The 16,434-nt window shown below is 40.9% G+C and overlaps 1 protein-coding gene across 1 annotated transcript; it reads right to left on the minus strand.

Annotated features, from left to right (window-relative positions):
- Nucleotides 1-365: 365 nt before the first annotated feature.
- INTS2 (integrator complex subunit 2) lies at nucleotides 366-16,264 on the minus strand (the record flags this gene model as incomplete). The annotated part of the gene is made up of 24 exons (XM_009874034.1): nucleotides 366-655; nucleotides 1,471-1,647; nucleotides 1,826-1,931; nucleotides 2,883-2,990; nucleotides 3,984-4,117; nucleotides 4,160-4,226; nucleotides 4,691-4,880; nucleotides 6,345-6,470; nucleotides 7,007-7,208; nucleotides 7,391-7,555; nucleotides 8,013-8,117; nucleotides 8,625-8,733; nucleotides 9,494-9,670; nucleotides 10,164-10,298; nucleotides 10,682-10,750; nucleotides 11,396-11,510; nucleotides 11,606-11,677; nucleotides 12,238-12,363; nucleotides 13,153-13,379; nucleotides 13,919-14,092; nucleotides 14,176-14,306; nucleotides 14,977-15,090; nucleotides 15,353-15,455; nucleotides 16,126-16,264. Coding segments are annotated over 24 exons (3,241 nt in total), but the record flags the coding sequence as incomplete, so codon positions are not given.
- Nucleotides 16,265-16,434: the final 170 nt, after the last annotated feature.

A 16,434-nucleotide genomic window follows, 5' to 3' on the forward strand; every position in this document is an offset into this window, starting at 1 on the left:
CATGCTCAATGTGACGACGCAAGTTACTTACACCACTTTTTCCTTTCTTCCTTGGAGTATTTTAATTCACGTTGCTCTACAAGACTCTGTAACAGTAGTTCATTTAGCTTAAGCAAAGTACTTCAATCTCAAACTTTCTCACCCCATCATTTTGCTGTTTGCTCAACAAATTAATTTTTCGCTTTTCAGAGTGTTACAAAACCATTTCAAGTGTGTTGCTCTATCACTTCGCAAACCGAGCAAGCCTGAAAATCACGCCCACTTTCACTGGAAATTATTTACCGATCCATCAGCCTCACCAGTTTTCACTGGAAGCAACGTAAGCCTCTTCTTTAACGAATTCTTTTCTTTTCAGCCATAACTGAATGATCGAAAAACACGGAGTTCTGGTGCTCCAGTTCTTCAGTCCACTTTGGCAGCTTTCTCCACCTTCAGAAACCACAGGCTGTGGGACCAGCTACAGTCCAATTTCATTTGAAGTCTTCCTAAATTCCACTTACACTCATGTTAATTATTTCAATGATAGTATTTTCCACGCACTGGCATAACCGAACGTCAGGATCCATGCTTGCAACGTCCCTTGAACAACTTTTGTTAGATGAATCTTTACAAAGTCCAGACACTTCATGAGGTTTTTCCTTTAGTTGCTGGAGACCTAGAAGATTAAGTAAAAGAAACAAAGTACATCTAAATAAGCAATTTTACAAATTGCTGCATGCTATGCAATTGCAAATTCGAGCCATCGCTATTTCATGCACCAGGCTTAACTCCACAGATTGTTTCTAGAGACACTACAACACTTCTTTTTAATTTGCCTAGGTGTGATGCCTTTGGGGTTTTTTGTATTCCCTCTCACTTCTTCTAACATAAATATCCCAGCACAGAGAACACCAGGGAACTTTGTATCACACAGCATTTGTCGCTGGACAAAAAAAAAGAGACAAAAACCACTTAAACTAAAAACACTTAAACAGTTAATCTGTGTTCACACAATCACTACATCTTTATCCAGCCATGCTGTATCATGTGTAAGATGTCAGGTAGCTCATCTGACTTTACATTTTCAACAGATTAGGAAAATTTATACAGCCTTTATGCCTCAGCTGAGGTGTTGAACCATCCTCATGTCCTCGGAAGGCAATGGCCTTTGCTCACATCTTTCATTCTTAGACTACAACGGCAAATTCCATGCACAATACTTGTATGCAGGGATACACCTTGAAATGACACAAGGGAAATAAAACAGAAGGCAGTACAAAGTTCAATAAAACAGGTACTTGCACCCTCTTTAGCCTCTAAGTTCTCTCCTCCAACCCAGTAAAACTTCGTATCCCTATTCCTTCTATATTTATGAAACAACAGCAGTAAATTCCATCCTGCATTCCAACTACACTCAAACTTCTGAAACACTAACGTAGCTTTTTTGCTGGGACCATGACGTTATTTTGAAATACAAGGTACTTCACTTACGTGTAATAATTGGGTCAAAATCTCTTGTCTGCGTAGCAACATCAGAGGCACAAACTTGTCCTATTTGTATCAGCAGAGACATAATATCCTCATACAAAGGAGGAAAGGCTTGACAGAACGATACCAAACAGGGCAGGGTCGGCATAAAAAACACATAGCGCTTCGACTGAGTTAAAACTGTCAAGGAAAAGAATACGGTTAAGTAAAAAGGAATTATTATAAAAATCCAGCCAAGAATTGCTGTTACTTTCACAATCTTAATTAACACTGTGGAATTTAGTTAAAACTACATTCAACCTAGACAAGTAATTCTGATTTACACAACAATGTATTTAGGGGTTGCTGGAGCACTTACCCGTGAGCAGAGTTCCCATCACATTGATAGCTAAACGAGCCACGCTGAGAGATTTGGGTAGTGCATACTGGATACACAAAAATGAAAGTAACTGGATGGCAAATATCTGTTAAGTAGGTGAAAGGCAAAAGAGAAATAAGTAATAGTTACAGTTTGCTTTGCACTTTCTATCTAAAGCTCTTCACGTAATTTATGAGTCCGTAAATATTCTCTATTTGAACTATGAGTAAACTAAAGTCAGAGATGTCTTGGGAATAATTACTCTGAACGTTTTTCTGCTGACACTAAGAAAAGTAGCCCAGGCATTTACCATTAATGTGCAGTACCCGTGTTAGTGCTGCACAATATGCCTCTGACATCAACGACGTTACCCCTCTTCAGATTCAAATAGCGTACTTTGAGGAAAGTCACACATGTCATTCTAGCAGGCTTTGCTCTTGCAGTTAGATCAGGGAAAGAACCAGTAGGACAATCAGCAAATGATAAATTTAATTGACTTCGAAATTTACACCTTACAGTCTCATCCCAAACTTGCTTCAAGAAGCAGTAGTAATATTCCCTGGAAGAAGACTTAGTAGTCAAAGTTTTCATGAGAATAAATAAAATTGTCATCTTAAGGCTGCTTCATCTGTTCTACAGAATAGCTTTGCAAAAAAGGTTTTCAAAATTTAACTCTTTATAGAAATCCCTGTAGCTCTAAAATAGCAGATGAAAAGTAAGTATCCAAACTCTTGCCAGTTAAATATAAAGAACAAATGAAAGTCATTAATGAAAAGCGCATTTATTCATATTCTTGAAGGTAGTAATGAAATTCATTAATATTTCCTGAACAAGTGTACGGAGACTTGTCAGAGGAGTTGTCACAATCCCCGATTTGAATGAGATTTAAAGGCCAGGCCTTTAATTAAAGGCAACAGTGCTAAAGATATTAAGCTAATATCCCAGGCAAGTGAGAACAGGACTTTTCTTAGTGATCCTTTATTTTTTCCCCTCAACCAATGCTTCATCAGGGTTAACAGGATTACAGTGATTCTCAAACTAGATGACTGTACGGTACCTGTTTTTCAAGTTCAGGCTGGGCAATGAGCTCCGGTATGAAATCCAGACAGATGTGCATTGACGGAATCCCTGCCACTGTCAGCGCCAGAAGTTCACAGGGATAACCCTGTGTGAGCAAGAAAACAGATGCATCAGCCCATCAAAGGTGCCCTAAAAATTCTGCTCTAATTTAGGTTTTACATTAGATCCGAGTTAATGTTTTTTCCCAAAACTAATATACTTGTAGATCTCCTTTGTTCAGAATTACAAACACTCCCGTATCCCAAGGCAACAGGAGGCAGGCTGGGGGACAAACCCAGAGGCTGAATCAGTTCTTTATCTTCAATATTCAATGTATTATTTGCATAGAAACTCTCCACTCCCCAAACTAAACCAGGCTCCTGTGACCCTTTCCTTCCGCGTTCCAAACTTCACCACAGGCGCCAACTTGCTTATTTCACGACTGCACCATTATGACTTTTTTAGTCACTTAAGCAGTTCCAGGTCAAGGCAAATTAACTCCTTTTAAAGAGACTGCCATCTGGCAATGAGCAATCTAACACACACTTCAAACACATTTATATTAAAAAATTTGCTAATCTTTCCCCCTTTCTTTTTTTGAAGGCATACAGCTGCTCTGGCAGGGGCAACTGTTCTCCTTCCACTCGAAAGAGATAAACTGTGCCCTCACAAAAAGGAAAGATAAGAAGCTGTTTACATGTCAAGCCAGATTACAGTTTTGAATAATGGGTATATCAACTTAAAAACATGGCCAGAAAAAGTAAACCACAAAAGATGCGGAACAAGAAATTATAAGCTGATTAGGTCGGTTTCATTGGCCTAGAATGGACTAACTATTGTGGTACAAAAAAGGGCAGAGGCACAAGAAAAGCATGCGTCGAATGATGAGGAACAGGCACAGCTTAGGTCCTCCCTTCTCGGCTACAACAGAGTTCAAACACCAAAAAATACGGAGAAAAGTAGGTACTGCAAATTTGTTGAGACAGAAAAGTGGGCATCTGAGGAACACAACAGCAGCACTCAACATCCTCTGACCACTTCACTTGCTTCTTTCTTAACTAGAAAAAAGGTGAAAGAACTAAAATAGCGCAAAGCAGACCTGAAAATGAACGAGTTTGACTATGTTGGGATCTGCTATATACATCTGATGCAGAAGGCAGCAGATCAGGCACTGGACCTCTCGAAGATTGCACAGCAAACTATCTTCTTCCTCGAGTTCAGGATTCGTAGGGCCTGTGGTACCGTGAACACTCTTTAGCAAACTATGGGTGTTACTGGTCTGGGCTTTCTCGTCTTCTGTAGGTAAGCAGATCTCTAGAAGAATCTGCACAGCAGCACTGTCCTGTGAAGAAAATAAGCAACAGAACACACATCAAAATCCCCAATGAAATCAAATAAATCAAATAGAAAGTAATGACAGTTTAAGAAACAGAAGACTGTCAGGTGGCCAGAATTTCTTGCTGTAGTTTTTTAATATAGAATAAAACCAACTCAGTTCAAGAATCACGAGTACTGTAGAACGTACAAAACCAGCAACACAAGGCAAAAGGCTAGTAAGCAAAATCTTTGTTCTGACAGAAAAGAACACTATCAAAGCATTTAACCAACACAACGCTTCAGACTCGAAAACAGAAAACCAGAAACATTTAACGATCTGAATACAGAGGTGGTTTTCTTTCCCATGATGACAGAAGTCAGTAAAAAAAAAAAATAAAAAGCTCTCATTTTTTGATTTCCTGTTTCTGCATTTCTGTTTTATCACTGTCTTTTCCTCACAACATTTAATGTCCGTTTCTTCCCTCTTACCTGAGCAGCAAGCAACGCGTTTTTCAGTTCTTCCCTTGTAACTTCTGGGGCCTCTGGACCCATTGCGTTGTTCTGTGATGGCCTAATGTCCTGCTCTGCTGTTTCTTTCAGGTGAGAATTGAGGTACGCTTTGGAAGCGAGAAGATAGCCATTCAGCATGTGCAGAGTTATATCCATCAGAGGAGGACTCCTGATACGGGAACACATGATAAAATAAAGGCACTGCAGGAGGTGGAATAGTAAGGTACTGGCGTTGTACTAATAAAAAACCCCTAAAAGCACTCCTCAAAGGCTCATTTGGTTGCAGTCTGGTTCATACAAAGGCTGTTTTCCCTAACACAGCAAAATACTACAGGTCACAATCCCTTCTGCTGCCCTGCCATTCAGTCCTACCTCTCCCACGCACAACCACGTACGCGGACACTCTACAGAAACAGGAACTGCTGAGAGACTCATTTCTGATGAACAAAGGAATCCTGAAAAGGGTCAGAGCTACATGAAGTAAGGAAAAATAATTACCTGAATTATGGGGATAAATAAGGCCGACAAGCTCTGAACTGCTTCCATAACACTAAGATGGTAGTTCTCAAACCACATTGCATTTTAAATCTCTCTAAGAGTTTTAGAAACACTGGATTTTCAATTTGCATCCGGGGCTGAAGGGACATACATTCAAATATCTGACCTACGGGCTGGGGGTTAAAGATGTCATCAACAGAAACTTGAAGTCTAGCAGAGTTGTAGCAACTCAAATGAGAATTGGACCCAACAGCTCAATTACTAAAAAGCAAAGGGGGGGACAGATGCATACAAATGAGAACATGAAGAACAAATCGACTAACAGTCATTTATTACAAGCAAAAAGATAACAAGAAAGGGGAAAAATAAACCACAACTGATAGAAAATGTGAAAAAGAATACACAAGGAATAAAGTTAGGGGCTAAAGTACATCTAAAATTATTAACGGTATCTTTTTAGAGTAACAGATGTGATTTTCCTCATTACTATGAAAAAGCAAAGTTACAATTTACAAATTCTGACTTATTGTTTGCATTATTGTATTATTTTATTAAAAGCTAGTCCATTGCTATCGCTTATGACCATTTTCAGTACTTAAATTCTCAGCTTACTCTTCTGCATCGGCGCCATAAAGCAGCACTTACACACCCTCCTCTGTCACCCCTGACATCAAGAGGAACAGATCTCTGACCTTTGTCATCTCCATCAGGCGCCCAAAGGCAGAAATGGTTACCCAAAAAGAAGGAATACGCCAGGCCCAGGAGGGATGGCAAGAGGCAGCGGAAGGAGCACAGCTACGACCTCAACCACCGCCACTGGCCACAACCTCTAGAACAAACGCACGCACCCAAACCTAAAATGCATGATCTGTGTACAAATCCCAGAGGTTCCACAGCAGAACTACTGTCAGGTTGTCCAACAAGAGGCTCGGGTGGACAGTGTGACGTGTGAAAAAACATGCACAAGCTCAATCAGTCCTCAGACCAACACGCTCAATGTGATTAGTTTGAAAATATATTTTCAAGTACTGAATGCTTTTAGAATTTTTCTACGAGACACCTTTACGTTTAGCATTCATTACCTATCAGTGTAAGTACCATAGAACATAAAAAGCGAAAGGAGGGCAAAGCTTACCTATGAACTCTCTGATCACATCGTAGCACAATCAAAGGATCAATCATCAGATCATTCTGAGTGTACTTCTGCTGTCGGACTATTTTTACCGAAGGCTGCAGAGCATTAACAGTCATCACCCACAACCTAAAGTAAAGAGATTATTTTTAGTATTTTTTAAAAGATAGTCTACATGAGAAAAGGGATCACATAAGCACCTGGACACCCACTCATCTCCATCAGCTGCATTTTTCTAGGCCTCCCAAGGAGCAACACCCCACACTTCGTCTGCAGTTCTTGAAGCTAACCGAGATATAGTTGACTTACATTCACTGGAACTACAACCACCCAACTGTTTTCGTTGCAATAGCGACCACTTCCATGGAAAAGGTCCGTTCTTACCAAAGCGAGTTCATGTCTCAGCAGCAATTTATCATAAACAATGTACATTCTAAAACCATACCCATATTTTAAGTGGTGACCTCCTCTCCCCTGAGAACAAGTACCTTCCTTCTAAATGCCAAGGTTAAACGTTTCAACAGAGCAAAAAGAATGCAACTCCGCCACATTCTATTTACACGACCTCCAACTTCCTAGGCAAAGGCAACGTATCATTATTTTTGAAACGGAAACTGGCATTCCACCTGTCTGCAACAACTAATTAAACAGTATTTTGAACCTACCTTCTCGGCATCACAGTGTTAAGGACCATCCAAAGTTTATTGACAGTCTGAAGAATCCTTCGAGGGACTCCAGCATTCAGCAAGAGATTCATATTGGATGTCAATACTTCTGCATACGGGATCAATTCACCAGCTGACAGAAGTGTTAAATGTTCTAAGATTTGCATCAGCTGGGTATGATTTCCAGGCAGCAGGGAAAATGCTGTAAAATAAAGACGACGAGGTCTTGGTAAAACTGCTGCCACTTTTTCTAACTTGGCAGCACAACATTTTCGCTATACAAACACAGTTTGATCAAATTAATTAAATGGCTTTCCGCTTCAAATCCATTACGTTCCACCCAACTCGGAAAGAACGCTGCTTACTTCAAATGACGTTATTTACCTTCTTGTAGCTGTTTGGGAGAGTGATTCTTTGCAATGTTTGTAAGAAGCATCCTCCTCAGTAAGGCATCAGTGCCCGTGATCTGTTCCTCACAGATCCAGTCTTCCACAATGCAGAGGTGCGGGTAGTTGGTTGCCAGCAGGCGCAACAGCGCGGAATGCAAGCCTTTGGGGGGGATTAAGAAAGCATGTATCTTAGATGCGAGCAGCTACATCCCTCACCTAAATGTATTCATACTTATCATTTCAACGACAGACCTTAAGTGAATCCCTGCTGAGAAGTTCAGTGTGTTTATAGCCTGATATTCCAACTCCAGTAGGAATTAAAAATTATGTTCTGGAAATGTGGCAGGGCCTTATAGTAACTCTTAAACTCCGTCTGGAATAGTTATAAATTCTCAAGTAATTCCTGTGCCAAAAATTACCCTACTCTAGAAAGAAATGCCTTCCTCAAACTTCCTCTATTGCTCTTCAAATGTACCTGTAATCTCGCTAGTTACTACTGAGAGCTTTTGAAAGAAAGAGAAAGGAAGGCACCCTGCGAACCAAACGGCAGCCACAGAGCTGGAGACACGCTCAGCCTTCCTTCTTCACGCACATCAGACTTTCACACACAGACCTACCTCCCAGTTCCTGCTGCAGTCCTTGCGCCTGCCGGATGAGGTACTTGATTGGAATCTGATCCATTAATGCTGAAGAGTAAGACTTGGGTTTTCTCTGCATGGCAGCTATAAGAGAACAGGACAAGAAACCACACACAGGAGTTACAGTCAGAAAAAATTATTTCCCCAAATGAATCAATAACGCAAAAGTAAAAGTAAAGCACTTGTCTCTATATTATCCAGGTAAAATAGAGAAAATCCCAAATAACACATCTCATTCCTGTTAAAGCATTACATTAAGCTCTTCAGGAAACCATTTCTGTAAACATTTCAATTTAAAGATTTTCCTGGTATTTAGATTTGTTCGCAAGATCTCCAGGCTATCTCTGACCAGGTCCAACTGATTCTGAGATCCTAGCTCAAATCTGCACCTTCTTTATACAAGGTTTTTTATTCTTAAAAACCCGTGGTTATCAGTTGGTACCCAGAATTCAAACTGTTGGCACACAAGGCACCCTGTAGTGAGATGCGAACGCAGGAAGAACTCTAATTGATTCTACAGAATTTCAGTCGTTCTTGAATTCCTCTCTTTGCATCTAATTTTCAGTTAGTCCCTTTTCCACTCCCATATACCTAGTATCTTTGTGCTTGCCAGAAGTGCCTCCTCATACGACAGGACATAGTAGAGCACGAGTAACTGTGTAGTGATGCTGTATCGTGGAGTAAGACGGGCATTTTCTCCCTATACATAAAACCACATACAGAGGTCATGTTGCATTCCTGATTCTCAAGAATAAAAATTTGGATTTACCTGCAAATATGAAGAAAGATAAGGCAGTAAGCCTTGTATAAAAATATCAAGCCATATGAGGTCCAAGCTGAAAGCTGCAGGGAACCTTTTTATTTTCCACCTTATAATTATTATTTAAAACGAGCTTCAAACATAAAATCTATTTTCGATATCTTGGGACAGTAATAAGGAGGATTCCAATTCCAGAAGTCCAGTGCAAGTCAATGCTTTCCTCTCATTCTACATGTGTTCAAATTCTCACTGGAGATGAGAATTCGGACACGTGAGATTTTGATTCTCATACTTCCATCAAAATGAAAATGCTTCTTTCTAGAACAGCTAGAGTACTTTAGTTAAATAGTATTTTAATCTGAAAAGATCAGATCAGTACAAAAATTACACAAATCCTACATAAACATCTCCACTCTCCAATCCATGAAGTGCCTTTCTTTGCGTTTTTAACAGCATGAGTCAGTGAGTTCCTAAGGAAAAGGGTAAGACAGGGATAAATAGCAATCCTCCTAAAAAGCTGAGTGGCTCTAACAAGATTTATTTCAAAACACGTGACCCGCACTGTAGCTGGAGGCAGTCTACTACAAAAGCATCCAAGGCAAAAAGTGAGGCATTACAGAATCTGCATGAAGCGTATATACAAAACACTGAACCACAGGTTCAGAGCGAAGTACATGAAAGAAGCAAAAAAATCATTTACCCCAGAGAGTCCCTGAAAGACATTGAGGATCTCCTGCTCCGTGACAGGCTGATTTGTGGCCTCCGGGTTGGATTTTGACGCAGGAGTAAGAATGGAGTTAATGTAGACGTCAATCAGAGGGAGCAACTGCGGATGGAGCGGGGTGGTGGTTTCACAGAGCTGCCGATAGATCCAGTCCTAGGGAAAAAACCCTCGCTGTTACACGTTCAGTTTCAAAGCTGGAGGGAATTGGATTGGGGTTTTTTTTTGTCTGCAACTATGTTCCCTTTTAACTAGTGGTAAAAAATGTAACGGAATGGGGCTTTGACTTTGGAAAGTGTAACACCAGTTCTGAGCTGGGCCTGGTCATAAACTGTGTGTCCTGGATGCTGCTCTCCAGTAAAACTTGTCCTGGCTGGAAATATCATTCTGATTACAATTTTATTAAGCGCAGATGTGGGGAGAGAGGTAACTTTCTTATTATTTTTAACTTCACTGAGGTCTGGTCTCTGGATTACGGAGCTAAAACTGGGTACCCTAACATAATACGCAGTTCCTTCTAAAAATACATGGTAACAGGCTATAAGATTCATGAAGAATTCTGTTCCTACAATTCAACCAAAAGAAACACCACCCTGCAAAACCTTGCCAACATTCAAAATTCGGAACAGAAATAAAATGAAGCTCATACCTTAATGGATACTTTGTGCTTCGTGAATGATCGACTTTTTAAAAGCTGGTAAATGCAGTGAATCGGTAAAAACCCAGTGATGTTGGCGCTGAGGTTGCCCGTAACAGGCACACGAACTGCGTGGGCCGTAACAACCTAAACAAAACTTATGATTAGCAAGAAAAAAACCACAAATATTCAACTTACCACAACGCATAAAAGTCACACAGCTACATTATTTTTGGTTGTTCAGATGCCAAAGGACGTTTTATGTAGCTTAAGAGTCTGTGTAAAACTGCAGCACACATACTACATTCACGAGCAGTTCTCTGCTACTGCAAAAAATAACGTCACAGTGGACAATTTTTCTCCTTTCCTTCCCCATTATTTAAACAAGCCAAGTGCTCAAAAAGCATAATCAGATCAGAGTACAAAAAGAAAGAGCCAGGCTCTTCAGAACCAGCAGGGCTTGGATTCTTCTTGAAGAAAAAAAGAAAGGAAATGGGAAAAAAAAAAAAAAAGACTTAGGCTTAAAATACCTGCTCAGTGAAAATCTCCTGTGTGAAGATTGTCTTCATTCTGCTGAGTGAGCTGGGCTTAATAACAATCTGAAAGAAAGAACAAAGTATTTGTTTAAGTGCTAGCTTTCTTCTTTATAAGTACTGCAAATTTATTTTATAAACTGTTAACTTCCACCCTTTTTGAACTTGTGGTCACTGGAATACCAGAAAAGCACCCACATCTATACTTCAAACGTAGAACAAAAATATCTTCAAAAGCGACAAGACCAGCACTACACATCTTCCTTATCCTAAAATCTACCTGCCTAGCTTTTACATCTCATGAGAGGCATAACTGAATGTTTCACGGGCATAACTGAACCCTCCCACAGTAATTTTCAGAAATTAATCCTTACATATACAGATATTTCTTTAAACTATTTAAAATAAGTTTGAAGCTCGGTTTGGAAACTACTTCAGTTAGTCTTCTAAAAACGTTCATTTCTTGCAAATTTCAACAAGTGATCACTTTTCAAAGATAGTTTTATCGCAACGCTCCTCTATCAAGCAGTATGCATAGTTTAATGTTTTTCTAGAGGAACTGAGTTATTTACCTTTTTTTTTTACTTTAAGTGTACTAGCAAAACCAAAGTTCTTTATGTTAAAACTAAAGTAAATACAAGTGAACAAATACAGAGCAAAAAGTGAATTTTAACAAAGAAATGTACTTCTAGAAACAAGTTCAGGATTTACCTTCATTCCCAAGGTGGAGCAAACCAAATCGATGATAGCACTGAGCTGGTTACTATGGAAATACATGGCTACCAAGAGAAGCATCTCTCCAAAAGACGCAGACACACCAGAAATGCTAACGGTAATGAAGAGGAAGAGTTAATTTGCCATAGGAGATAAGTAAATGTGAGATTACTTGAAGCTTTAAAAACAAGAGAGGCCTGCTCTCACCTTTCAAAGTAGGCTTCTTCCTTTATCATCCAGCTAAGCCACATTACCATGAGCTGCTCCTGTTCCGGGGTGCTGCACAAAGAAAATCCATCAAAGATCCTTCTCCCAGCAACTACCTCTATTTTTATTAACAATTACTAGGAGAAGAGACAGTTATTGAGGAAACTTATGGCAGGAGACTTTTTGTCACTTTTCCTTTAGCATCAAACAATTGATACACATCGATATTTAACGCAAGATTCAGTCCAGTTCTCAGGCAACTTCCCGTCCTGAACGCACAACACAGCAGAAAGCTACAGCCATTACATTCTTATACTGCCCCTCTCTTAGCCATCAATTTGTTGAATGGAAAAATGAACTAGCGAGGTCTACTTCAGCCTTCCAAAACCACTCCGAACCACGGTGATGCCGATGCTCCCCTCTCCAAAGATTCGCTATAAAGAGGAGGGAGAGCAGAGCGGAATATCCATTTATTCACCACAGCGCGAGACAAACCCCTTCCACCTACGTCTGGAGATTATACTTGTATAAAGAATCACAAGAAACAAACTGTGCAGCTCTGGGACGGTCATTGCCTTAACGGGGCTAAACCAGTAACGCCTTAACAAAGCTCCTCCTTTACTGAGAGGTACCTGACCAGAGTGGAGAAGGCCAGCAGCATGCAAAAGGAGAGAGAGACAAAGCGGACGCCAGCGGGAGTTGCGGGAGGCCGGCTCGTCATCAGCTGCAGTAGCTGCTCAGCTTCTTCATCAGTTGGCCTGAACAGCACAGAAAAAGAACCACGTCATGCTACTAATTTGAAAGAGGTTTCCAATCGCATCGCAGTGGTTAAAGATTGTCTCTCTTAATCTGTTGCCATCATAAATGAGCATCAAGATTAACTGGCAATTCTCTTTGAGTTTGAAGACGTAAAAAAATCTCTGATAAGAGTGATAAAACTCCCACAGGATATAATATTGCCTATCAGTACAAAATATCCAAATTAAAACTAACAATGCACAAGGATGGTACATTAGAACTCTTTAAAAAGTAAAAGCAGAGGAATATTCTAAACTCGTGTAGTGTATGTTGCTAGAGTTTTCAGCTGCTTTCTCTTCCACACACTGCTCCAATCAGGCCTAGACTTCTTCCAACAGGTCAGTAGAACTGATTTTGCAGCATTAAAGAGCACCACATTCCTGGCGTTACTTCAGATTTTAAAAAAATCAGCAAAGTTGATAAATGGATCTTTACCGTTACAATGGCAAAAACTTCTTTGCTGAGAATAGCAGCAGAAAGTAAAAATCATTCCTGTCTCCACAGACCTTAACTTACACGAGCTTTGCTCTCTGTACTACAGCTAAAGAAACTTCCATCAACTGGCAACTCCAGCCCTCGGCACGTGAGAAGGGCCCCCCAGCACTACAGGGGGTGCGCCCTGCCAAGACTGTTTTAAGGACACGATGGCTTTAGGAGACAGCTCGCGTTGAAAATGCCCAAAGCTCTCAACCTCTGTTTGAATGGACAGACAGCGAATAAAAACCACAGAGCATTGAAACATTCATTACTTCAGCCCAGCAATTCCCATCAAAGCGCAGTAGAGACGTAACAATGCGCTGGCTTTCACGACATGCTCTTCCTTCAGTCCTGAATACACAGACACATTTGGCTCCGTATCAACATCTGCTTCTTCAACAATGTGTGTGCTGCGAACCGTGGGAAGGATTCCCATGAGCTCCAGGAGCAGCTGCCTCCTCATTTGCCAAAGCACAGAACTGATATTATCTCTTTTTCTCTGTGTGAGAGGTTAAAAGATGAGAGCAACGATGTAAAATTCACCCCATCAAACAACGTATTACATTAGAGCTTCCATAATGATGAAGTTGAGGGGGGGAAAAAAAAAAAAAAAAAGAAGTGCAGGGGGGAGGGCGAGGAAATTTTTTAAAATACAATTTGCAGTACCAGGCAAACAAGCAGCACGTGATCGTATTACAACAGGTTACTACACCAAAACACAAGCTTTAACCAACCCAACAACTCAAGACAAAACTTCCTACGGTGAACACTGAGGATGAATGTCTTTAAGTAAACTTTATTAACTTTAATTTAGGAATTCCCTGGCTTCCATTCCTAAAAATCTCTCAAAGGAACAACCAGATAAGTTCCTTCAGGGACAGTATTTACAGACCCGTAAGAAGAAGGCTGCCTTGTAAAGGCTGCTCCAAGACAAGCAACAGGATTTATATGCGCTCAGACGAATGTGGGTGCCCACATCCAGAAATGTTGCAGCAATACGAATGTATATGAAAGCAGAATATTCAAAGATTTTCATACCTGTTGGCCATTTCGGATAAAAGTTCCAAACCAAGTTCGAACCTTTGCATTTGTTCCAAGTAGCAAACCGCTCACAAAACACACCAGGTCACTCACTCCATCATCAGAAGATTCATTTTTGGTGTGATCCAAGGTCAAAGCCACACCAAGACCTGGCAGATGACACTCTTCCACCTAGATTAAACGCTCAGGCTCAATCACCGTTGTCGTTTTTAAAGCTCCAAGAAAGATCATAATGATTCTCTCGACAGACTTACCACCATGCCTCGGACCCTCAGAGCTTGGGAAGGGTTCATTTTGCAGAGGTGGCGCAGCGCTTCTGTTCTCCGACGGCCTCCGACACTCTCCTCATCTTGCCGCTCACCATTCTTAATCAAACCTCTACAGACTAAATATCCAACGGGAGGTGTAAGTAAGTCTGGCCTTCCTACCAGAAAGCCACATAAAATAAACACACAAAGCCACACTGTTCCATTCAGCTCACGATAATTTATTAGCTGGGCCACACAAACCTTGTCTGGGCCAGAAATCATGATCTACATAAGCAGAAAAAGGAAATGGTCTCCTCCTCAGAGAAATTACAAGCTCATTACAGTCTTATGTATCATCCAATTAGTACTCAAGCTCTATCTAATGTAACCTGTGCAGCTGGCAGTCCTGGAGACTGAAATCTTATTGTGAGGTAAAGGATGCTGAACAGGCGCCGTTACGACAAGTTTTTCACCTCGTAATACATCTCAGTCTGAGGGACAAGAATTATCAGCAAGGCTAGACAGGGTTTGTAGCCCCAGTCAGCCACTGCCTAAGCCAGCCTTTGTAACAGGGACCTAGAGACGAAAAGCTGCAACACGGACACAACGAGTCCACAAGCAGGCTGCAAAAAAGGGGAGTTGGCACAATGAGAATGGGAACCCCAGCAGCACCTCTAGGTATGAAAGCATTCAAATTCTATTTCCTAAGCCAAATGCTCTTCGTGGTTTAACCCAGATTAATTACGTTGCTAGAAACCATCTCAAACCTGTAGAAAAGGTAAGTGGGACAAGAAACTTGTAACTCACCCTCATTAAAGCTATCGGGGACATTGGCCACCAGAAGGCAGAGGAACCAGGCTCCGTTTTTAACATGCAACAAAGCTTCAGCCACATCAACTATCGGCAACAGTGATGGCAGCTCTGAATAAAGAGATTGAAAAATCACAGTGTTGCACTTGTCAGACAAGTAAAATGTTGTTTATAATATACATTTAAATCACACACTCAATAAACAGGAAATTAATGAATAGGCAATCAAAGAATAGAAAATTAATCGGTGATCTCTGTCTCTTTGAAAGAGCCAGACAGCCTTGATTAACCTTAAATCGGTCACAACGACTCCAAAAGCTACTTTTTACAGTTGAAAGAAGTTGGCAAACACTATAAATGCAGAATACTACACCTGCTTGCAAAATGCAGAGAACATCTGCTGCCTCCTCCAGATAAACAGGACTCTCGAAGAGCTCAGAAGATTTGAGAAAAAACTCACCATTCGATTCTGACACCTACAAAACATTAATCATCATGACTGAACAGGTTTTATGAAGCAATTGGTCTAATTGGTCTTTTACGACTTTACACATAATTGATTGAATACATTAAAAACTGTCAAAAATGTACAGCTATAAACACAGAATGGGCAAGGAAAGTGTTCAGAATAAGAAATACTTACTACTAAAAATACTTCTTTCCAGCAGAAAGGAAAATAGCTGACAAGTCTAAAAACAAGGTAAGTTTACACAAGGAAAACAAAATGCTGGGGCGGGGGGCAAGTAAAATATGGTGGCTGATATCAGAAGGTAATAGAACTAGATGGAGGAAAGTCATAATTTTGTTTTCAAATATGATTTCTCAACTGATGCATCACAAAATCACATTATGCTTGAGTACAGCATATTATAGAATACACAGGGTCTATATCATATTAGCAAAAATGACCCTCATTTGTTCTGAGGAAGAACGACTTCTCCTAGGAAGCCGGGTTCATAAGTTTAATCACAAGCCGCCGTTCCATCAGTCTGGGGCTTTGAGCCTTGGTGAAGCAGGAGGCAACTGGCGGAGAGAACTCGCACACAACGGCAGCACCAGAGACAGAACCGGGCAGCCCATCAACCTCTCCACAGTGCGCTGTCCCCGGCATTAAATTCACAAGTGTCCAGATCCGGAGAAATTTACCTTGTTCATAATTGCCAGTAACTCGCTCAGCACGAGACGAAGCCGACGGGGCGAATCGCTGTGCTCAAACTCCAGGGTCAGCCCGTGCTGGAGCTGCGACACCAGGATGCTTTCTCCGCTTCCTCCCCCCAGCTTGTGCCTAACAGTCAGTTAAAAACAGCAATTACACGTTTCTGCAATCACTGAAACTTTACCAGTTGAAGGACAACACCAACCCCGTGACGAAATCTCGTTCCGTGGGTCGGCACAACCTGCAGCGCCTCCATTCCCGAGCAGCAGAGGCAACAGCTGCGAAAGGGCACCCTCCCG

The sequence above is a fragment of the Apaloderma vittatum genome, unplaced genomic scaffold, assembly GCF_000703405.1.
Source record: "Apaloderma vittatum isolate BGI_N311 unplaced genomic scaffold, ASM70340v1 scaffold29257, whole genome shotgun sequence".
Classification (NCBI taxonomy): Eukaryota; Metazoa; Chordata; class Aves; order Trogoniformes; family Trogonidae; genus Apaloderma; species Apaloderma vittatum.